This window comes from Nyctereutes procyonoides, unplaced genomic scaffold (assembly GCF_905146905.1).
Source record: "Nyctereutes procyonoides isolate TBG_1078 unplaced genomic scaffold, NYPRO_anot_genome, whole genome shotgun sequence".
NCBI lineage: Eukaryota > Metazoa > Chordata > Mammalia > Carnivora > Canidae > Nyctereutes > Nyctereutes procyonoides.
Window position 1 is genome coordinate 50,217,227 of NW_026575049.1, and position 23,980 is coordinate 50,241,206.

The window sequence follows — 23,980 nt, forward strand, 5'->3', positions numbered from 1 at the left end:
CTTGCTGGCCTTCCTTTTGACTGAAAGGTTACAACTAATGAAGGTTTTTCTATTTAATGATTGCCTGCCTAGTATGTAATAATACCCCATATCAGGATTATCAACGCCTGTAACTTCCCTGTAAAACCCATTTCTCTCTCTTGTTCTTCACTAATCAGTTTTTTATTTTCTGGTGAAATAATAACAATGGTATTAAAATGGATTGCCCTCTAGGAAGAAGATATATCTTGTGGCTACAATAATCGGGTAACAATTATACTTAATGTTTTAATCTTGGCTCTGGTTTGCTATGGAATCTTTAAGTTTTTAAAAGGTAACTAATAAAACAAACCCTAATAACTACTTTTTGAGTAGCTTAAAATTATAGAGAAAGCAATGGTTTAGAAGCAAGCAAGAACTAAAACAAGGTTTAGTTACTGCCAATCCACTCCTAAAGATACCTTTTTTTTGGTAAAACATGTCCTGAATAGGCAGGACAACTGAAAACTCTCCCTTGCCTTATGAAAAAGAAAAATCACTATGAAAAACATTAGCAAATAGAAGTAAAAACACAAGGTTTTCTAATCTTTCATTTAAGCCTTCTGAAGTATAATTTAAAAACTAAACACATGGGGATCCCTGGGTGGCTCAGCAGTTTGGCACCTGCCTTCGGCCCGAGTGGTGACTCCGGAGTCCCCGGATCAAGTCCCACGTTGGGCTCCCAGCATGGAGCCCACTTCTCCCTCTGCCTGTGTCTCTGCCTCTCTCTCTCTCTCTCTCTAGGTCTATCATGAATAAATAAAAAAAATCTTAAAAACAAAAAACAAAAACACAATCTAGATAGTAAAACAAAAATGTATCCAAAATCCATCAAGTAAAAATCACCCCCATAACTGATTCTCAAAATTGTTCAACCTCAAGTTAATTAAAGGACTCAGATTCAGAGCAACAGTTGGGTAAATTGTAATTTTTTTATTGGAAAACAAATATACAACTTGGAATGGATTTGAGGCAAATTGTGCCATAAGCAGATTTTCTTTAAGTGGCTAAAACAAAGTTTAAAAAGCAAGTAACAATAAAAGAAAATGTTTCTGGTACAGGACCAGCAGTACAAAAAAATAGTGTACGAGTACCTGGATAATACACCCGTTTTGCAATAGTGCAACTTTTAAGTACATATTGTTGACTGTCCATAGTCCACGCAGAGTTACAACTCCACACTTCAACAACAACATGCTGACAGTTCCTAAAGAAAACTACTTAAAAAAAAGGCATAACCCAGATGTTCCCTCATTTGACCAACTCCATCTAAGTTTAGATGTGCAGAAGGGCTTAGATATATCCAGAGTAAGCCACATGCAACATGTTACTTGATCAATTTTCTAAAATAAGGTTTCAGGACAATGACAGTAAGATAAGGGAAGAAAACATGGAGGAATGAAGTCCTAATTACTATACATGCATATTTTTTGACAGCAGGGGGAAACCTTTTACAGATAAGTTACAAACAAAGAAAAGGCAAATAAACAATTTTGTACAAGAAATTTAACACATTCTGTACAATGTCTTCACTTTGCTGTCATCATTTGTACAAACTCTGAAAAAGAAGAAGTACACAAAAAGTTGCGTCAATGACAAAAGACTGACAAAACCAATCATATTACTCAATCTCTGAGTAGTTTCCAATTCCCCTTTCTTTCCTCAAAAATATACAGTACACAGGAGAACTGGTTTAGGCTAGCTCTATTAAGTTTTGTCAAGCCTTGATCTTCACAAACCAAAATTATTTAGGATTATTAATCAATAAACTAAATTAATTCTTTAGACAAGTTATTACAAACAGAAGCATTCTTGCTCTTAAGTTTAGTATAACGATTTTTAGTTGAAGCATTAAGTAAATAATTTCAGATTAAAGCTAATTAGAGGGAAAATAAATCCAATGAAGGAAGGTTAAGTCGCCTTAATTTCATTTTGAGGATCCTGAAAAGTTTATAAAGCTTTTAAAACTGTTTCACTATCATTATACAAAGATCATTTTAAGCACAGTTTGGAGTACAGTGCTTCTCAAACTTTTAACATGCACATGAAATTGTCCAGCAATCTTGTTAAAATGCAGAGAATTCTAGGTAGGACCTTACAATAAACAGCTCTAAAAAGTCCTCAGATGATTGTGATTTTGGCCTAGTATAGAAAAAACCCTCAGAAGAGCAGAAATTTTGTAAACATAAAAACTGTTTTAGCATCTTCATCTTGTGGGGGTGGGGGTGGGGTGGTGTCACTACTTTTGAAATATGTAACAAATACCTGTTAACTTAAAAACCAAAGCACAGAATGAGGTAGTGAAAGACTTACCTTCATAGTTTACTTGACCATCACCATCAATATCTGCTTCCCTGATCATTTCATCAACCTCTTCATCTGTTAACTTCTCTCCCAGGTTTGTCATCACATGGCGAAGCTCTGCTGCACTAATATAGCCATTGCCATCCTAGAAGAAAATTTAGTAAAATATTTAAGTAAAATTATAGACTCAAGAGTTGAAATGAAAGTTTAGGAAGTTTACACCAAGCTTCACAGAGCGAGAAAAATATACTTTTAAAAATACATACCAACCAAGAACAATCTATAGTTGGCCAATAAATTGCCATTGAGAACAAGGCAGGACATCATACATTAATTAAAAATCACTGTTTCTAGTCCCAAAGTCCGTGACACCTCCTTTGCCAAGATTTATTCTCAAAATTTAATATAATCCCTGATACCTACCTTATCAAACACACGGAATGCTTCTCTAATTTCTTCTTCACTATCTGTGTCTTTCATTTTTCTTGCCATCATTGTCAGAAATTCCGGGAAGTCAATTGTGCCATTCCCTGAAATGGTATAGTTGAAATATTATAAGAGAATTTAAATGCCCCTCTCTTCAACTCCCCTTTTCCAAACCCCCAATTAAAAAACACTTACCATCAGCATCTACTTCATTAATCATGTCCTGTAACTCTGCTTCTGTGGGATTCTGCCCAAGAGACCTCATTACAGTTCCCAATTCCTTTGTTGTTATAGTTCCATCACCATCCTTGTCAAATAGTGAAAAGGCTTCTTTGAATTCTGTTTTAAAGAGAGACCACAATCCAAACATACAGATTAATAAAAAATAACCTCCTAAATGAAATGTATTAATCAACTCTTAAAGCAAAGATATACATGGAGATAACACCTGAAATCAGTTTTTGATTCCTGAAGAATTAGGTGGGAAAACCTTACATTTCAAACATCTTTAATCATACTAGTATCTGCTCATATTGACCTATCAGCAAAGTTTTTTCACCTAAAATCTTACAAAGAACTCCAATATCTAGACCAGGTAAAAGTCGAAATTATTCTGCAATGAAAAGGCAAAGAATCAAAGCCCTAAACGACTGGCTTCTCTACTTACTACTGAAGCTCAGAGTAGAAAAATAAGACTACTGGTACCCAAGACGTGTTTCTATAGGACTATATGCATTATGTCCAAAGAAATCCTTGAAAATTAAAACTAAGTCTCTTAAAAAACTTACTAACTTAAGAACAAAAACCTTAAACTTTAGAACAATGAGATACAAGGAACTATCACCAAAAATCAAAAATGATATTAACAATGGGATGATCAAGATATGAATGGCCAGTTTTAGCTAAGTATTGTTACCACTGCGAACAAAGATAATTTAGACCTTTCTTGAAAACATAAAATCCCAAATTTTTAATGGAGTTGAAATGTATTATCTAATATCTTAAAAGTTGTCTTATGATACTATGTTTAACTCACCACTAGATTACATGGAAAGCTATTGGATCAACAGTCTAGAATACCTGGCTTCCCCAGTTTTTCATAAACTAAAGCAGAGATTAAACTTGGTAGTGCAAGGTCATATAAATGAGCTAGTAACACAAAGCTAGTATTTTCTGGTAAGGTACTTTTTAAAAGGTATCAGACCCTGTCACCATGCAAATCCAAAAGCAAGTTTCCCAGGCTAAATTCCCTCAATGTATTTATTCATCTGAAAATGTATACCTGACATGTTCAAGAAATAGTTTCCTTCCTCTTATATAGTCCAAGGCTATTCGTGCCTTTCTATCCTTGTTCCAATTCATATACATCCCAGTTTCAATCCACCATAATCTCTTCTCTGGACTCAACTACTCCTCTACTGATCTGCCATTAACATACATCATGTCTCTTAGCTTAAAATGAAATTCAAACCTTGTATCTTCTTACATGCTTGCCCTTATCTCTCCCAAAATCATGGGAAGCACCATTACTCATACTCCTTTCTTCTACCATCTACTATTAAAAATTACTTCCAGCTCCAACTCATCAGTTGATAATGGCAAGTTTACCAGTAACAACCTAGTTGCTCAAACAAGTGTGTGTTAAGTATGTGAGGCCATATAGCATAGAAACTAAAAGTAGACTTTGGAATTCAACTGCTTGGGTTAAATAATCCCAGCTCTGCTACTTACTAGTATTGTATGTAACCTTTAGCAAGTTAGGTTACTAAACCTTTACTACCTCAGTTTCCTCATTTTTGTTCAATAGGAGTAACTATACCTACCTTCCTAAGTTTATTATTTTTTTCTTTAAGATGGATTTATTCATGAGAGACACAGAGAGAGAGGCAGAGACACAGGCAGAGGTTAGAAGCAGGCCCCATGCAGGGAGACCTAGCGGGACTCCATCCAGTCTCCAGGATCATGCATGCCCTGGGCCGAAAGCAGGCACTAAAGCTGAGCCACCCAGGGATCTCCACCTAAATTTAAGAATTTAATTACTAAGCACAAAGCACTCAGAACTATGTCTGGCAAATACATACTTAGTGTCAAGAAAAAGATCTCATTTTCCTTCAGCATCCAAAACTACACCAAAAAACTCTTAAATTTCTCTTGGTTTTCACAACAGCACATCAGTTTACCTCCTACCTTATACTGCCAAAGGCTCTCTTATGCCCATTTATCTCTCACACGTAGATGTGACCAATTTTCTTATCTTTTTCTCTTTTTGACCATCTCATCTATCCCCACTTATAATGAAGACTTTAGTCTACTCGTCTCTCTCAACATAATACAATAGTCCCCCACTCTTACCCAGTTTTGCTTTCTGCCATTTCAGTTACCCAGTCAACTGCAGTCCAGAAGTAAATGATCCTTCTGGCATACTGTCCTGTCACTAGCAGCCTAACCCTACATCACAATGCCTATGTCCTTCAACTTACTTCATCTCATCACACAGGCATTTTATCATCTCACAAAAAGAGTACAGTAAGAGAGATCACACTCACGTAACTTACATTGCAGTATAATAAACAATTTTAACAATAGTTATTGTTGCTCATCTTTTATTGCACTTAACTTATAAATTAAACTGTGTATGTGTGTATATAGGAAAAACCAGAGTTTGGAACTGTCAGTGGTTTCAGGCATCCACTGGGGTCTTAGAATGTATCTTCCTCACACAGATAAATGGTGGGCTACTGTACCTTTATTTCTGACTTCCTACAGGACATGTTCCCTGGCTGACCCCAAGCAAGACTTATGAAAATGAATTCTATATTCCCCAGCAACCCTAGGAATGCAAGCAAAAGACACTAAATTTAATTCTTTCTCTGTGAAACCTGTCAAGTCCTGTTGAATTCTCCCATTTCAATATTGCCTGTTTCTTCAACTCTACACACAATATCTTGTTTCATGACCATATCATCTTTTGCCGACTATTACAATAGCCTTTTAAAAAAATTATTTATTGGGATCCCTGGGTGGCGCAGCGGTGTGGCGCCTGCCCTTGGCCCAGGGCGTGATCCTGGAGACCCGGGATCGAATCCCACGTCAGGCTCCCTATATGGAGCCTGCTTCTCCCTCTGCCTGTGTCTCTGCCTTCTCTCTCTGACTATAATGAATAAAAAAAAAAAATATATATATATACATATGTATATATATATATATATATATTTATTCATGAGAGAGAGAGGGAGGGAGGGAGGGAGGGAGGGAGGGAGGGAGGGAGGGAGGGAGGGAGGAGGGAGGGAGGGAGGAGCAGGCTCCATGCAGGAAGCCTAATGTGGGACTTGATCCAAGAACTCCGGGATCACGCCCTGAGCCAAAGGCAGATGCTCAACCATTGAGCCACCCAGGCGTCCCTACAATAGCCTTTTAACTGGGTTCTTTAAAATTATCCACACAACTACTTGAGTCATATTACCTCTTTAAATTACCACGTTACTTTCTTCAGTTTAAAATCTTTTAACTGCTTAGCTTTAGACCAGGTTATCACTAACTGGTTGGGTAATTACTACATTCATTAATTAACATAATTCCATTTCATTTAGAATTACTTGTTTTCAGAGGAACTCCTCTGGTATCAGAAGCTTAGTAGCAAGCTACTGATGGATTTTATATGAAATTAGCCTACAGTAGATTAATTAGATTGATCCAATGACAAAAACAGATCAATAAATCCCACAAACAGAATTTGATGAAGATATTTCCATTTTACTCAGGTGTTCTTTTTTTTCTTTTCAACAGGATGGAAAAATACTGTCTAGAAATGCATAAACTATTAGGGTATGAACGCATGGCATCTATCACCTAATATCTTAGGGTACGAGAAAATTAAAGCACTTAGAAACATGATTTTGCTTGTATTACATTCACTGCTATAATACTTAGCTAGAGGTATTATTTAACACCACCAATTATGTGCAAAAGCTTCCAATGTGTAACTATATAACCATTTTACTATATGACTTAATTATTAAGATGCATGGTAAATTTATATATGTGTTCTTAATTTCAAGGAGTTATAAAATACATTAACTTAAAAAAAAAAAAAGAAATTAGCTCTACACCCAGCATGGGGCCCAACACAGGGCTTGAACTCATGACCCTGAGATCAAAACCTGAGCTGAAATCCAGAGTCAGATGCTTAACCAACTGAACCACCCAGATGCCCCTAAAATACATCAACTTTTAAAATGCTTGCTGGAATAAGTGAAAAGCAGAAAATAAGACCAAATCTATGCTGTAACTATTAGTTTACGGATACAAGAAAGGAACAAATGTCAAGATTTATTCCCAATTTCTTATTTGTATTTTTAAACTAGAGCCAGAAATACCTGTTAAAACTCCTTGAAATAAAAATAAACTCAAAGTACAATTTAAATTCCCCTGCCCTTACATCTCACTACCTGTACTTTAGAACTAGTATAATCTTTATGTACAGATGCATTCCATTCTAAGCTGTAATTCCCAGGAATTACTTGAATCTAATGCATGTTTACCAACTTCCATTTATTTAGAAAATTCTAAATTATGTCTTAAAGGGCATGTATCAGACTTCTGCTGTCACTATTTAAACGAGTAAAAAAAAAAACTATTTAAATGAGTAATGTTATGATCTTTTATCAAGAAAGTTTTACTCCTACACTCGACTTAAAAAAATCCTTGTAGGTTTTTCCTAGTAGTCCCCTTCAGTGTCAAACAAGGGCAGAATCATCAACAAAATTACTAGTGATGTCACAATGGACTCTTCCAGATTGCTCTTTAAGACTAGGTAAACAATTCTACTAACTTCATATAAACAAACATGCTTTTTCTAGACCAAGTTATTTGCTGTTATTTCTAAACCAATCTGAAGTAGTAATGATTATCATATGAAGCTAAAATAGCTTTAAAAGAACTTTATACTCAATGTTGACTTATATTAAGTCTGTTGCCATTTTATTTTTTGGTAAGGACTCTAAGATGTCACTGATTACCACCACTTACAACTTAACAGGATAAAGAAAATTTGCCTCCACCTCAAAGGTGGACACTGAAGTAATCCTATTTAGAAGGAAGGGATTTTGGAGGGAGGCACAATTCTTAGGATAGGGTAGGATGTTTTGGAACATTTTTTGTGTCACACACCTCTGAAAAGAAGTGTATCGATTCTTCAGTCCTTACTATGTGGGAGGCAAAGGGGATACAAGAGGCAACAAAAAGGTCCCCTGTTCTTGCAGGGTTTTATTTTAATAGTATAAAAGCTTTGGCTTCTTTTGCCCTTTTATATTTAAAAGACACAAGCTGGTTTTTGTTTTTTGTTTTTTTTCATAGTTGTATGTGTGTTTGGGAGGGCAATAATGAGCATGAACTCTGACAGATACTTTAAATAATACATTTTTTATCCTGAAGTGAAAATGCTATGCCGTGTTCAGCAGTGACAACTACCTGACTGGGAATACCAAGAAATGAAAAGTAGAGAGGGGAGGCAGATGTATTAGAGAAGTTTAGAAGTTAAGGCTGAATATATTAATTAGCCCATCACTTCCTAAAGGACATGTTATTTTTAAAAAACTGTTTTAGGAATTTACATTTCACTGAAAAACTTTAAATAATATAAATGAACAAAGAAATTAGGTCCAAAATTCTGGTTGACTACTTCAACACTCAATACATGCAATGTTATCAACCCTTGAAAGCAAATCCCAGATTCAACTCAAATTCACATAACAAAAAATAAAACCTGCTTACATTTGGTCCTTCATGCTAATAGCTTCCTAACTTTATATAGTCCTATTAAATAATATTTGTGATGAATATCTGAGATGACTAGTGATTGCTGGGTCCTCCAAATTTGTTTATGTGGAGGGGGCAAGGGGCTTACTTTAAATGGGCTATAAACAGCTGAGTTCCAATTGGGCTTTCTCAATTTTTTCTAGCATAAAAAAAAAAAATTCTTTAGTGCTTTTGGAACACTTCAAACATCTTGCCTTCCAGGAAAACTGTGATAGTTAACACTACTGGATGCTTGTGTTAATAAGCCTAAGGAGAGTAAAGGAAGACTTTGCAAACCATTTCAACATTACAATGAACTAGAAAGGAAAAAAAAAAAATCCTTCAGCAGGTTTACCCTACAGTTGATGTTAACCCACCATCTCAAAGTTGTTAGAATAAAATCAAAAGTACCAATGTTTAATGTTACGACATAAAGACAACATGACATCAAGTTTTACATAACAATTTCACAGATTTCCACGGCAAACAAAAGGAGAGAAGACTTAAAAAGCTCCCTAACAGCTGTTATTGTTCTTTAAGACAAAATTCAACTTACTATACATTTATAAAATAGAATGGTACCTTCTTGATCTAAGTTTTCTCTAGAGATAATGATTATCCTTGGTTGATTCTACATACAATTCTAAGGTCAAAATATTAGCTACTTTAAACTGGGGTAAATTCAGTGTTCCCTTTCCAATTCAACATTTCAAGTTACCTATTAATTACTACCTGGCTCTTTTTTTATGAAGAGTATTTGGAGTTGCAGTGTTAAAAATTGCCCAGAATTCATGTTTTAAAGATAATCTTCAAGAAAATCAAAAGACCACCACCACCACCACCAAGTTTCCAAAGCATATCTTCACACAGCCTAAAAACTTGCCTTTAATTAGTTAGCCCCATACATCTTTCACAGGCAACTGTACCTTCTCATCTGCCAAAGCAGATTCAATTACTAGATTACATTACACCCATTTGTTACTATCTACTACATAGATCAAAGTCCATTCTTTTTACAGGTATCTTATTTTGAGCTTGGCTATTCAATTTACAATAAAATCCAATGTGTACCACTTAGCTGAGTATTTCTTACCTGCAATCTGCTCCTCAGTCAGTTGGTCAGCCTACAAAGAGATCAGAGATAGTTAAGTGAGTTCAGAGTATGTAGATGAGCAGTTAAATTAAGAACCAAGTTTAAAGACTTTCAAGGCTCCCCTTGTACCATAAACAACATTTAGTGTAACATTCCTTAGCATGAGGAACAAACAAAATGTATGCATTTTTTTTACTCAAGTAGACAGGTTTAGCTTCAAAGCTAAGCCGTCCTGACCAAGTTTAATACTTATACTTCAAATATTATTTCAGAATACACATAAAAGTCTAAATTTAAAAAAAAATTGGGGGAAAAAAAGCAATCTGACATACTAGAAAATTTAAATGGAGCTGTTATTCTTCTAAAGCAAGGGAGAATTCAACAAAAAGTTTCCTTTCTCAAAGTTAGGATACCTAAACTTAAGTCCACTTCCTCTGGTGGATAAAACACACACTATTATCAGAAATCTCCACTGAACCAAACATAATATCCAATGACTACATTCAAAATTACCCCTACTAATGGTTAAATACATTACTTTGACATGAAAATGATTTTCCAAACCTAAAAAACAAAACAAAAAACCCCATAACACTAAGTAAAAATCCCATTATATATAAAAATCCAAGCTGTCCTAGTTGGGGCAACATAAAGCTATCAGTTTTTATTTCTCACCTGCCAGGCAACTGCAGAGAATCCAGGATTTTCAACATTTGAACTACATTATTTACTAAATGTTAAGTCTAACCATCCATTTTCTCCTGACTTTTGAAATCCCAAAGTGTGCCTAATGTTGTGAGGTTTGGTAGCATAGAGAAGTTGTTTTTGCTTAAAAAAACAAAAACAAAACAAAAAAGCCCAGACATTGCTAAAGCCCTTTACAGATGCTTTTATTCATCTTCTCAATAACCCTGCTTATCATACAAATAGAGAAAGAGGTTTAGGTTACATTTCAGGGAGGAGTACAAAATTAGTAACTAGCAGAGTCAGAATTAAAGCACAAAGGTATTAGATGTATTCATTATTGCCTTTAAGTTTTAAATGCAGAGTACCATAACATATAATAAACTAATAAACATATCTGCAAAATACCAAGGCTCCTTTTTTTTCATGTGGCCTTTGTCTTTGGACATTTCATCACTTAAAATACATGAACCCACGAATCAACGTTTACATGGTACTAACTAGACACAGGCTTCTAGTATTCTTACCTATTCGGAATCAAGCAAATTGTGATTAACCCATTCACTTATTAGTATGAAAGAATAACACTGCCTGGTTTCATTCTTCTTAAAGAATACCTTAATGTAGAATAGCATCACATTTCTCTAGGGGTCAGCATGAGAAAATTTAGGAAGGAACCCAGAAAGCCTAAATTTCTTTCCCTGCTCAACAATTTTGACTTGACCTCCACGTAAACCCAACTTGTTTCTATTCTGAGAAAGCAAAAAAGCAAAAGGCCTCGTAACTTAAAATTGAAAAGGCAATAATTAAATTCAAATGCAGGAGTTTAAAAAAAAAAAAAGCATAGGGCTTTGAATCATTGCTGGACTAGTATCCTAGCTCTGCCACTTAAGAGCCATGTGACTGGACAGGTTACTCAACCACTCAATTTCATCCATACAATATTAATATCTACCTTATAAAGTTATTGCGCAGAGAAGCTGTGTAAAGGGCCAACCCAAAGAGTTCAGTGAGAATTATTTTATATATTAACTAATTAAAGAACCTACAATGTTAAATATGAACCTGACAAGTTCAACTTCCACACAGAAGACAAACATGCATAGCATTATCATCTCTTGCTTCAGAGTAGCAGGGCCCCATTGTAAATCTCATATTGACTGTATTATATGCAGGCATTTTGAAGTTTATTTTCTTCTTGCCATATTTTATCTTTTATCCTAGTTATCTTCACCCCATTCTGTCTACCAGATCACTTACGAAATACTTAAAAATGACCAAAATACACATATGCACATGTGTGCTTTTTCTTATCATATATTATGGAGATGCCTATTTAAAACTTACCCTTTCTAGGAAGTTATTAAGTTTAAAATGTATTACTGCAACATAGAAATTTAATTTTACTATTCTCATCCATTTACAACCAAGCATTGCATAACATTGTCTAGTGTCTTTTCTAGGTATCAGAATATAAAATGGAGACCATTAAAAACAATAAATATTTGTTAACTGTCTTTTAAAACACCAAACCTACCATTGTTCCATGTTATTTTTGTTTGATTTAATCTGAGAAAATAAATTTCCATAAACTGAAAGCACAAGGGGCAGCCCGGGGAGAGTTGCGGCTGATGAAATCAGTTTAGGACTATAGACTTAGTTAAGCTAAATGTATGGAAGGCACAGTATATGTGAAAGCTATGTGCAGAAAGGTAAACAGGGTTTGTTCTCTCAGCAGGGAGGAAGGGGTGGATTTTGGGAAGGCGCATTTATATTAAAGCTAAGAAGGAAGGAAAAAAGAAAAGGAAGTTAGCTATAAAACAAAACTTTAAAATCATCCAATTTTGCTTGGAAAAGCCAAAACTCAATGGTCCCACATCATCTTGTCCAGCTCTTCATTCATCTCTAGGCAGGCACAATCTCAGAAAAATTCACAAATGAGGGGTGCCTGCATAGCCCAGTTAAGCGAAATCACTCTTGATTTCAGCTCAGGTCAAGATCTGACCTGAAGGTTGAGATATTAAGCCCTCCTTTGCGTTTCCCACTTGGCATGGAGATTTCTTTAGATTCTCTCTCCCTCTCCCTCTCTCCACCCTGCCTCCCACCCCCCCAAAAGGAAAAGAAACAGAAAAATTCACAAATGTACTTTAAGGAATGAACTATCAAACAGAATGCTGTTACTCATACAGCCTTAAAAGTGCTCCTTGATTTTACTTGCAATGTTTCAAAAAACTTAAAGCAGATTTTTATATTTACTACTAATCCAAGATCCAAGGTTTTAAAATAAACTTTACCAGCAACATTCAGATTAAGGCCTACTAAAAGCAAAACACACCACTCCCTAGCACACTAATTTGTAAGCCATTTCCAACTACATGCAAATATATTTGGTTCTGATTTCTGTCTATGGAGAGTGCCATTTTCTTAGTTAGAAGAACTATAAGAATTATACTTTTGGGAAAACTCAAGCTCATTAACACGTGTGTTTATCTCGGTAAAGTAAAGAATAATCCACTGGAGAGGTAACTAGTTCTTACTCCTTTATTTCTCTCACAATTGATGGAATTCCTCCTCTGGTTCATCACTGGAGAGAAAAGCTTCCGGGTACTAGTACACGCTCAGGTTCCACACCAGACCTACTGAACTAGAACAGAATCTGCATTTTTAAGAACCACAGGTGATTTGTAAACACTGGAAACATTAATCTAGACTAATGGGTGATCCGAAAAGTCAATACATTATATACCTATCAAACATTTCCTAAAGAGCGTTCAAAGTGGATATGGATACTCTTGGGAGTTTATCTAGTGAACAGCAGTTAAAATAATCCAAAAGTCTTATCTGAATAAATGTATGAATCCACAGGTTTAAAACAGAATACAAACTTTTAGCTTTCATTCATTCATTTTTATTCCAAGTTCTACTTGGATACAACAAAGGCTTCATTAAGTAAAATTTTTTCTACAATTTCAGAAGTCAGGGTAATTGTTTTACCTTTATCAAAAGCAGTCTAGAATATTTCAGTAGAGTTAACAGATACCTTAATTCTGACAGAATAGCACTTACTACATAGCATCTTACACCAAGAAAAACCATTAAGACAAATTACTTCAGAGAAATTAGGACCTTTACTAAAGGCCTAATTCGATTGTTGTACCTAAATCTGGAACTTTCTATGTATTTTAACAGGGCCATAGTTGAGCGTAACACAAACTGATCTCCTTACAATTTGACACAATAAACATTATTTAGACAAGCACAAAACTTTCTACTTCTTCCTGTCTTTTACTTATTAGGCAGGCCCCGAAGTCTTCTTGAAGCAATCCCCAGCCCTTTCAATATCAACTACATGTAAACCCAAGACAAACTCTTATTCTTTAAACTTGGTAAGAGCCCTAATTTTAAATCTCCAGGTTTTATAATTATGTTGCTTTAAGACAACTTCCAAATTAATTTTACTTAACAATGACTGTCAATCTAACTAACTCAAAACCCCCAAAGCACCAATGATGTAAACAGTAACTAGAAAATCTTATCACTGGCAAGGACCATGAAAGCAGATTAAAAACTGTATACATCACCCAGAAAATCTATTTGAGTTCCTGATTCAAGTATCAGACTGATTAGGTAAAAATTTTACCGTTCATTTAAAAACATTTTTAAAAACTTACTGCACAATTTAGAACCTTGATTCCATGCATATAATGTATTCTGAAAGTAAATTCAACCAGTATGTTTAAAGTCAGGAAAAAATAATTTAAAATATCAAAATAGAATGAATGCATCAAACTCGAATGAACACTAGTTTTAACCGAGGTGAACTCCTCTCCCCACACCCATGCGAGCTGGAGGTTTCAATTGGCAAGGACTCCCAACTCCTGTTTAAGATGTCACCTTGCCTTCTGGACACACCCATCGCTGTAACCACTTGGCAGACGGAAACACAAAATAGGTATTGCAAATTACCGCCCTCATTAGATTTTTTTTTTTCTTAAACAGGAAAAAAAACCAGGAGTTCCGGTCTCAACTGATGCCAGGAAAATGCTTTTGAAAAATCCCCTGCTCCCCCTGCCCCCCCCCCCCCGGGTACACCTTCCTTCACTACAGTATTTGACAGCCACTACTGTGCAAATGCATTGGACGGCATGTAACCATGGTCTAGCATTTTCTATACGGAAATACGACTCCCTTTCCACGGAGCTGGAGCGGGGGCAAGGCTGTGGTTGTGGTTAGCATTAGGAGTGCACGTGAGTCCTCCACTGAATACAGCCGCTGCTTACGGGAGGATAAAAGCCAGTCGCGCCGAAGCCTGCCTTCGGTGAGCGACGAGCGCCTTCCAGACCCAAGCCGGAGCAGAGGGCTGTAACAAGACGCGCACCGAGGATGCGCCAGACTTCAGGTATAAAAGCTCATTCCCTTCAACCAACGACGGAGCCGCTTACGATAAATTTGTTGTTCAGTGTCCAGCCCGGGGAGCAGGAAAAGGCCCCAGAAGGAGTGGGGAAGATTCAGGATAAACCGGGCTGCCTTCTCGCCACCCGGAGGGGGGGAAGGGGGGATGGGAACCTGCCAGGCCGCCCTCCCCCCCACCCCATCCCCAACCGGCTGGCCCCGCCGCGCCGCGCCGCCGCGACCTCCGCAGCCCTGCAGGTGCCAGCGCAGCAGCTGGGGCGCGAGCCGAACGGGCGGCGGCCCCGGCCACGCCGCCCCGCCCCCCCCCCCGGCCGCTCCCCGCGCCGCGCGGGCTCGGCCTACACAGCGCGCCGCGCCCGCTCGCGCGCCCCCCGCCCCCCCACCCGGCACGCGGGGGATGCGGGCTAACGGCGGCGCTGGCGCTCGCCCCGGGCCTCGCGCTCCCTCCCGCCCCCTCGGCGCATGGCGGCCGCGAGCGGACAAAGGCGCTTCCTGGCGCCAGCACTAACCGTCCGTTGGGCTTTTGAATCCGGCCCCGGCACTGACCTTTCGAGACGCCGGACCCGAGGCGTTTGCCCGCCCGCTCTCCCGCGCCCTTCCACTCTCCCGTCTGCACCATGTGCTGGGCCGCCCCCCGCCCGGAACCACCCGCCGCCTCACCCCGCCAAGCCCCTGAGGAGCTCCGCCGCCTCGTGGGCAACGCTCCCGGCCCCCACAGCACTAGAGCGCTCCTCCCTGAGGACGACGACGATGGGGGAGCACCTGCGACGCAACCGCCGCGGCGCCCCCAGTCTCTTTCGCGCCATCCTGCCGGCGAAGACCACTCCGGAAGGGGGTGGGGGGAGCAACATACCCCCCCCTAACAAATTTACTTCAGCCTCGTCCCCCCTCAGGCCGAGCGCCGGCAGCTCAGCGGCGCACTCACCATGCTGCAAGCGCTACCGGTCTCCAAGACGCGACCACACGACCAGTCAGCTCGCTCGCCCCACTCGGACTAATTCTCCTCCTCCGCCCCCAGCGCCTCATAAACGCCTCCCTCCGCCAGATCCCTCCGCCGCATGCCAGATAACGGAACGGCGCAAACGAGTCCCGGCTAAGCCCCCTCCTCTCTAGCTCGGCTCGGACTCCTCTCTCCACTGCTACTGACTCGACGAAGCAAAAGAGAAAGGGAAGTGGGCGAGCGGATGACGTAAGTGGGTTTCACTGCTCCGCGAGCCCGTGTACAGGCCGGTGGAGTCGCGCCCGAGGGGCGCTACTTTGCGGCGCGGAGGAGCATCATAGTGGCGGCTCGTGGCCGATGCTCGTTGAGTCGGCCTCTGATTGGCTGGTTCGTACCTGCAATGCGTCACTCGGGGCTCGCAGCCGCCGCCGGGACGCGCGGTGCGGCTTCTGCCGTTGCTGCTCAGGCCGCGCTGTCCTGGCAACTGCGCGGGCGGCGGAGTCGCTTCCCCTGCGCCTGGCCGGGGAACCTTTCTCCTCCACCCATGCTTCCCTCCCACACTCACACACACACGCTTTCCCGCCTCTCCCTGGTACAGGCGGAGGCGAGAACACCTCAGGCGGATAGAGAACGACGCCGAAAGACCCCGGAAACCTGTACCCCGCGCCCAGCCTCCCCGCCTCGTGGAGGCCACACATTTTTCAATTTTACTCCCTCACAAAACCCCATAAAAACCTAGGTAAGGAAAATGCAGCTGCTTAGCTGCGAGACGAACCCAAAAGGGCTCTCCTTATCTTACGAGGGGTGCTTTCCCGGAAAAGTCCCTCAGAAACCACGGCACCAGGGATTCCGTGGGATCAGTTACCGCCCCAATAGCCTTTTGGTGTCGTGGATTAACAGGGTCCTCGTTTGGAGTCAGACCTGGGTGCAAGTGTTGGTTGGTCCACTTTCTTGGATGTGTGACCTTGGATGAGTCCTCTCGAGCCTCATAAAATGGAGGTGATAATACTTCTCTGAAAAGGTCTTTGTAAGGATTAAAATGATATAAATTTTAGAGTTAATGTGAAACGTTCAAGTATCTGGCTCAAGGTAGGTACCCAACAAGCGATGGACCCTGTAATAAATTGGCCCTTTCGGGTCTCTGACCGCTCAGATTTAAGTGGACGTTTAAAAGACATGTTCAAGAGTCAGCTCCTTGGAACTGGAACCCGTGTGCGCGCTGTTGGTGGGAATGTGAAATGTGAAATTCACTTAACGAGAATGAAAAATTAAAAGACAATCACCATATGATGCGATAATTCCAATTCTAGGTATGTACCCAGAAGAACCGAAAGCAAGATCTTGAAGAGATGTTGATATGCCTATTCTCAAGGCTGTGTTATTCGATATAGCTAAAACTTGGAAGCAACCCAAATGTCCGTCAGTAGATAAATGGATGAGCAAAATGTGGCATATACATACTTAAGAATATCATTCAGCCTCAAAAAAGGAAATTCTACAGGGTGTTGCAACATGGATGAACCTGAGGACATTATGTGGTAAGTGACATAAACTAGTCACAAAAAGATAAAGATATTGTATAATTCCATTTATGTGGGGTACTTAGAGTAATTAAAATCAGAGACAGTAGTTTACCAGGGATTTTTCAGTAGATTATTAGATAAGATAGTGGTTACCAGAGGGTGGAGCAGGGGGAATGGGGAGTTACTGTTTAGAGGGTATGGAGTTTCTTAGGAGGGTGGATGGTGGAGATGTTTACACATTTTGAATGTGCTTGATATCACTGAACTGTGCACTTGAAAATGGCTAAGATGGTCAGTTTTATGTGTACTTTATCACACATATGCATTTTTTTTTAATTAGCTCTTTGGTCCCACCCCAAATAAGCAAGGGTATGCATAACTTGAAATATTTAACAAGCCGATTGTGAACACCTACTGTATGAATTTGATTTTGACTACAATGTAATTGTTACCATAGAGGGAGCTTACAAGCCACAGAAGTTCCAGAAGGATTTCTAAAGAAGATAACTCCTAAACTGAATCTGATACAATAAATGACCTAGGAAACAAGCAAAAGGTAAGGAGGAAGAGAGAAGCAAATTCCAGGTGGAAGGAAGAACAGAGCAGAGGCCCAAAGACATGCGATTGCATGTCATGATGGAGGAGCTGTCAGTGATTTTAGGCATTACTAGAGACAGCCAAACACAGGAGAGGGTTTCTGGGAAGTTAGAAAGGAGCTAGGGTTTAATGCTCAAACTGCAGTTCCTCAAGAAGGTTGTTGGTAGAACTAGTGTCCAGAAAGAATCATCTTGGGCTACAGTAGCCTTAAAATTTCTCAGTAAAAAGCATTGGCTTGTGGAGCCTTGAAATGTAAGCCAGCAGGATTTTTAGCAGGCTAATGTGAAATCTTGCCTGCTGAGAAGGTTGCCCAGCAAGACCAAGATATTCTGTAACTGCTATCTGCACATACTTGGAAAGCTTCAGTGGAATTTAACCTCTTTTAGCCTATTTAGACATTTCTTCATACCATTGAAAGTATTTACTAGGCCAGGAATGGATCCTCTCTTTCAGTCATGCAAACCAGACATAAAGTAAGTACTCTTTCAATTAGTATTGGCAGCGCTGTGACCTTCCTTTCAGTTGAATGACTCTTTAATGAAAACTCAGGACCCTGGATGCCTGGGTGGCTCAAGTGGTTGGGTGTTTGCCTTTGACTCAGTGCATGATCCTGGGGTCCTGGGATTGGGTCCTGCATTGGTCTCCCTGTATGGAGTCTGCTTCTCCCTCTGCTTCTCTCTCTGTGTCTCTCATGAATAAATAAATAAAATCTTAAAAAAAGAAAGAAAAAAAAAAGAAAAGAAAGAACTCAGGACCCTCATGCTTCTATTGTCCTTACTAATAATACTGTAATGAGGCGGGGTCAGGGGAGGTAATTAGCTTTATCTCACAAATGAAATACCATTTAGAATATTAATTGTAGGTACCTCTGCTTCAGAATCTAAGCTGGAGACAAGAGCCCTAAGGCCATAGTTCCACTACTCTGTGTTCTGGTAGCTCCCAAGTCTTTCCAAGGTATTTCTCAGAAATTTGTCTATGATTCCTCCTCTGATGGAAGAGCCATCAACAATCTTTTCTCTCAGTCACTAAAAATATTCTCTCTTCACACAGTACCCCATCAGTATGCATAATTTTACATATAAAATTTTTAATGATAGGAAATTGAATGACAAAATGAATAATCACCTCTTCTAGAAAATGAATTTTTAAAAGGATTGATGTGTAACGTATAACAAGCACAAGCTTAAGTCTAACATACAAGTGCGTGCTTAGCATGGTATGTATTGAATCAAGCTTTTAAACAAATATTTGGTAATGAAATATGCCTGTTAAAGAGACTACAGGAAAGTTCTTGGTTTCTAGGCTGAATTTCAGTAAGCCTCTCTTGTAGAAACTTCCTTGCTGACCTCTCCAAGATGAGGAAAAAATGAGAAAAAAGTCAAGACTTACATTTAAAGCCATTGTGGTTTATGTGTATTTGAGACTGTTCCAAGTCAATTTATTTATAGAGCATTTGTCTTCTACAAGATGACATACAGTGCAGCCTGAACTTTGGCAATTGCCAGCTGAGAAGCAAAGTTGATGACAGGCACCACACCACAGCCTAGGAGGTGGTTGGTTGTCTTTCTGTTTCCCTCTCTTGACTAGTGAGGTCTCACAGGTTTCTACCTTTGTCCACCTTGGGAAAATGAGAATGTGCTTCCTCTCCAGGCCTCAGTTACTCATTTTGCAGAATACAGATAACACAAGTCCTATCCTTTGAGACTTCCTTCCCATAGCTTCTTTCCTCTAGCCAGCTGTCCTAATCAGCAAGGACAGAGGACGATCAGACTGGCATTCTTGATTGTAGGGCCTGTGTGACTCTTGACAGGTGAAAGAATTAAGCCCTAAATACCCTAAGGCATCAACAATTTGCTCAACCTCTCTCTTACTCGAATGGCAATTTGTTGTGTGTCAATTTTGAGAGAATGGAGAAACCAGTGCTCAAATCATTTTCTTGTTCTGTGGATCAGGTAAGGAGCCCTAGTAGAGAAAGTGAAGCTTTCCTTTTCTAGGATTATGGGGCAAAACAGAGCTGGGACAGGAATCCAACCAGGTCATGAGAATGTCTTGCCCACAGCATTCTCAATAAGGGGTGAAAAGAATATGGAAAGAACATCCTGCATGGGCTTACACTCATATAATCACAGGAAAGATTGAGGGTCATTAGCTTTGATATTGACATTCTGCCTTTTATTCATTTATTCCCTCAAAAAAATTGAGATGTCATTTTAGGGTGACCATCCACATTTGTCCAAAACTGAAAGGTTTCCTGGGACCCAGGACTTTCAGTGCTAAACCACACAGTCCCAGGCAAACCAGGGTGATTGGCCACCTGAGAAGCTGTTACCACTCAATAAATACCAATAAATCAATAAATACCAATAGCCTATTATTTGCTAATGTGCAATGATAAGAATGAGCATAGGAGACCATGGGAGCATGTAGGAGGACAACCTAATAGGCAAAGGGAGGACTTCCTAGAGAATGTGATCCATAGCAATTTGAGTAGAGTCGGAGAATAAGGAAAAGGTGTTTGAGGCAGAGAAAAGAAGCACAGAGGAACAGAAATACCATTGTCACCTCTATCATCGACATCATTATTATAGCACATTCACAGCCACTGGTGAGTGGGTGCTCACCATGGGCTAGGCACTGTGCTGATCACTTTACATATATTGTTCATATCGTTGACCATTCCATTCCTCTTGAAACACTCTTCTCACTTGGCTTTGGGAACAACCCCTTGCAAGTACTTCTCCTACCTCTCTGGCAGTTTCTCTCAAGCTCCTTGGCTGTTGCTGGAATGCCTCAGGATTAAGCCATGGCTCTCTTGCTTGTGACTTTTGACACCTGCCCTGAACAAACTCCCCACTCCCATAGCATTGGCTCTGTGCCAATGACCTCTAAATATGGATGGCAAGATGTAAAGTCTTCCTAAACTCCTGGTCTGTATTTCCAGCCACTCAGGCCACCTGTGGGTTCAGTCAAGAGTATAAACTGAGAATTATATAGCATATGTTATATATGTAAAAGTTGTGAATCAAGCTAACAAACAAATATCTTCTGTTATCTTGACAGATAAACTTTCATAACTTGACAAACTTTCATAACAACCTGGATGGCCATGGCCAATTTTAGAACCTTGAACTTACACACCAAATTGTGGAAGTATAAGGAAGCCATCCTCAAACCCATCCTCAAACCCACAGCCCACCCATTTCTCTTCTCAACCCCAGCTCCATCTGTACTGTTGAGAGGTCTTACATTCACCTGTGTGGACACAAGCATAGTAGTGAGTAGGCTCCATCAACAGCCCCACTGTTGTCCATCCCTCAGGACCTAGAGACATGCACCCTTAAGAGACAGAGTTCTCTGGAGAGTGGATCTGAGAGAGAAGCCTACATAGGCCCTGGAAGCAGCCTCAGTGCTATATGAGCAAGGGACATAGAGTAGTCTTAAAGGAGTGGGGGGATGTGGGCTCTAGGTAGGACATCCCCATGGCCCTTTGTGTAGATGTACATCTGAAAGAGGGCCACAACCAGCCTCTCTAAAGTGAGGCTAGGTCAGGGCCCTGTCCTGCAGTCCTGAAAATGCTTACTGGCAAATCCTCATGGAAGTCCTTAGGCCCTAAAAGCACATCAAAACTGAACTTCTCATATTTTCACCCCAACCTGCTCTCCTCTATTCTGGCTTCATTGAAAAGCACCTCCCTTCATGATGTCACCCAAGCCACGCTGAACAACTTGCAGATATCTGCGTGCACTACACTGTTTTTCCAGTCCTTGTCATTCCTCTTGCTGCTCCTTCTGCCTACAACATTTTTCTTCCCTTTCCCACTGCCTACTGCACATCCACTTATCCTTGGCCCAAACATCATATTCCCTGTGATGTCTTCCTAGCCCACTCACCCTCTCCCCTTGGTCCATGGAGAAATAATCACTCTCACTCAAAATATCCTTATAACACCTTATGGTACTATATCCTTATAGGTTAGTGGCACCAACTACACTGAGTCCCTTGAGGGACTGTAATTATGTTTTCACCCTTACCGTACTTGGTGACACAGTTGATGCCCAGTAAATTTTGTCAAATGAATAAGTGGATGAATGGACAAGGATATTATCATTTTGCACATGCCTTCTTCACACATTTTTAAACAAAGAAGACTATTGCAAAGCGTGAGTTGTCTTACAAATTATAAAAAGGGAGAAAGTGGCCAGCAGGACAATTCTCATCTTCTAATGTAAGTCATTATTTAAATCAATTTGAAAATACTAAATATATATTTAAGCAAATGTAATTTTCATCTTCCTTGAGATTTTTTTGTGTCATTGTATAATAATTGTTTATACAATTTTTAAATTGTATTTTTTCTCATCTTATTTAAGGAATTTGTTCTTCACTCTACATTAGGCTTGATGAAATAGGAATTAAAGCAATTAACCACCACATAATTAAGCTAAAAAAAATTATGCTTTCAACTGTGAATGGTTTCACAGAAAATGGGTGATTTATGTCATGGTTGGTACTGTACTGGCAGCATGGGGGCCTACATGGAGGTATGAATTCTCTGCAACCTCAAAATTTTAACCTCAAGTTTTAATTTCATTTTCTTCATCCTGGCTTGGTTTGTGATTATCTTTTGGTTTATAAAATCAGGATTCCCCAGCCTCAAGACTCTAAAGTGGGCACTATTGGGGTCCTCTCTTCCCTTCTTCACAGTGTCCAATTCCCCACCTAACTATCTAGCCAATAATTCTAGGTTCTGCTCATAGAACTTGGAGTAAACCATTGTCTGCTTTGAAAAAATATTTCCAAATGTTCTAAACTTAACTAGCTACCTGCATTCTTTCTTTCCTTCATTTCCTACATATCAATTTTCTTTATGGTGTGCTCTGAATCATACTGTCTGCTATATCTTCCATGAAATTCTTGGTAACAACTTCAGTTTGGAAGCCCATCTGCCATTTTGCTCTCTGTTTGCGATTCACTGACCTCTCTTCTGTAGAGAAATCAGAAACCAGGGCCGGCCGGTCTGTAAAGAAGACTCGCAGCTCCATGTGGCTATGGAATCAGATGCACCCTATGAGAACTTGATTAGAAAGTTACGGATTAGTATCTGGATTTGCTAAATTCTTCATGTCATTTGTTGTGCCCTGAAATCATATTAATAATGAAAGTATACTTTCTGGGGAAATAGTCACCTCTTGTGACTTTCCAAGGTCTTTCCTGGAAGGAAGGAGGTCAGCTTCCCCTCTGCATGGGAAAATGGGGGTTGCATTAGGGAAAATATCTTCTTTATTTTACTGCCACATTCCCACTTTCACTGGTTCCAAAGTAATAAGAGTCACAACCCCTGCTATTCATGTGGGGGCTGGGGGAGACCCAGATGTGCCCCTATTTCAATTACAAGACTGATTAAGCATAAAAGAACTGCTTTTTTTTTTAACTGCCAAACATTTCCTCAGAAATTTAGTTCTCTATTTTGAAAAATTTCAAATGTACAGAAAAGTTGAAAGAATGGTACAAACTATTCTTATACTATCCAGTTTGAGTCAACAATGTCTAGCGTTTGCCACGTTTGCTTTTTCTCCCTCTCCACACATATACACATACACTAATCTACAAATTATTTTTTTAAAGAGTTTATTTATTTATTTGATAGTGAAAGAGTGAGAGAGCATGTAGGGGGAGGGCCAAAGGGAGAGAGAGAAGCAGACTACCCACTGAGCAGGGAGCCCAATGTGGGACTCGATTCCAGGACCCCAGGATCATGACCTGAGCCGAAGGCAGATGCTTAATGACTGAGCCACCTAGGCTCATAAATACAAATTATTTTTGGATGAAATATTTGAAAGAAAGTTACAGGCATCATACTTCAGCCCTGAATTTCAGCATATCTCTCCTATGAATAAGGATATTCTCCTAAAAAACCACAATACTGTTACCACACTTAAAAAATTCTGTACTATCTTTGATCCAGCATATACTTAAATTTCTGTTTCCAAAATGATTTTATAGTTGTTTTATTTTTTCTAACTGGGATCTGACAGGGGTTATCAGATTACAAGATTACAATCTTTGCAGGATTACATCTTTTTAGACTTCTAATTTTAATTTAGATAGTTCCCCTACCTTTGTTGTTCATGACATTGATATTTTGAAGGATCTAGAACAATTTTCTTTTACAATGTCCATATTCTG

At 39.5% G+C, this 23,980-nt stretch overlaps 1 protein-coding gene and 1 long non-coding RNA gene across 3 annotated transcripts in view; one reads left to right on the plus strand and one right to left on the minus strand.

Moving 5' to 3' along the window:
• Window positions 1-931: 931 nt before the first annotated feature.
• On the minus strand, window positions 932-15,742 carry CALM2 (calmodulin 2). 2 transcript variants are annotated; one of them, XM_055328647.1, is made up of 6 exons: window positions 15,660-15,742; window positions 9,638-9,668; window positions 2,944-3,087; window positions 2,746-2,852; window positions 2,332-2,467; window positions 932-1,576 (listed from the first exon to the last, which is right to left on the minus strand). In XM_055328647.1, the coding sequence occupies exons 1-6, from the start codon at window positions 15,660-15,662 to the stop codon at window positions 1,548-1,550; spliced, it is 450 nt and encodes a 149-aa protein (XP_055184622.1). In that variant the 5' UTR covers window positions 15,663-15,742; the 3' UTR covers window positions 932-1,547. The 2 variants fall into 2 exon arrangements, with proteins under 2 accessions (XP_055184622.1, XP_055184620.1); XM_055328645.1 differs by lacking the exon at window positions 15,660-15,742 and adding an exon at window positions 12,859-12,918.
• Window positions 15,743-17,663: 1,921 nt separating this feature from the next.
• Window positions 17,664-23,980, plus strand: part of LOC129511698 (uncharacterized) — a 164,119-nt gene continuing 157,802 nt past the window's right edge. The window contains exon 1 of the long non-coding RNA XR_008664881.1: window positions 17,664-17,753. This is a non-coding gene — a long non-coding RNA (uncharacterized LOC129511698). The remainder of the gene's footprint in view (window positions 17,754-23,980) is intronic.

What these genes read in the sequence shown, in the direction of transcription:
- CALM2 (XM_055328645.1), bottom strand. Translation starts at nt 12,903, where the DNA reads ATGAACCAGAGGAGGAATTCCATCAATTGTGAGAGAAATAAAGGA. An exon ending in CATTCCGTGTGTTTGATAAG is followed by an intron (nt 2,468 to 2,745) that starts GTAGGTATCAGG and finishes ATTTTCTTCTAG; the next exon opens with GATGGCAATGGCTATATTAG. An exon ending in TGGTCAAGTAAACTATGAAG is followed by an intron (nt 1,577 to 2,331) that starts GTAAGTCTTTCA and finishes CTTCTTTTTCAG; the next exon opens with AGTTTGTACAAATGATGACA.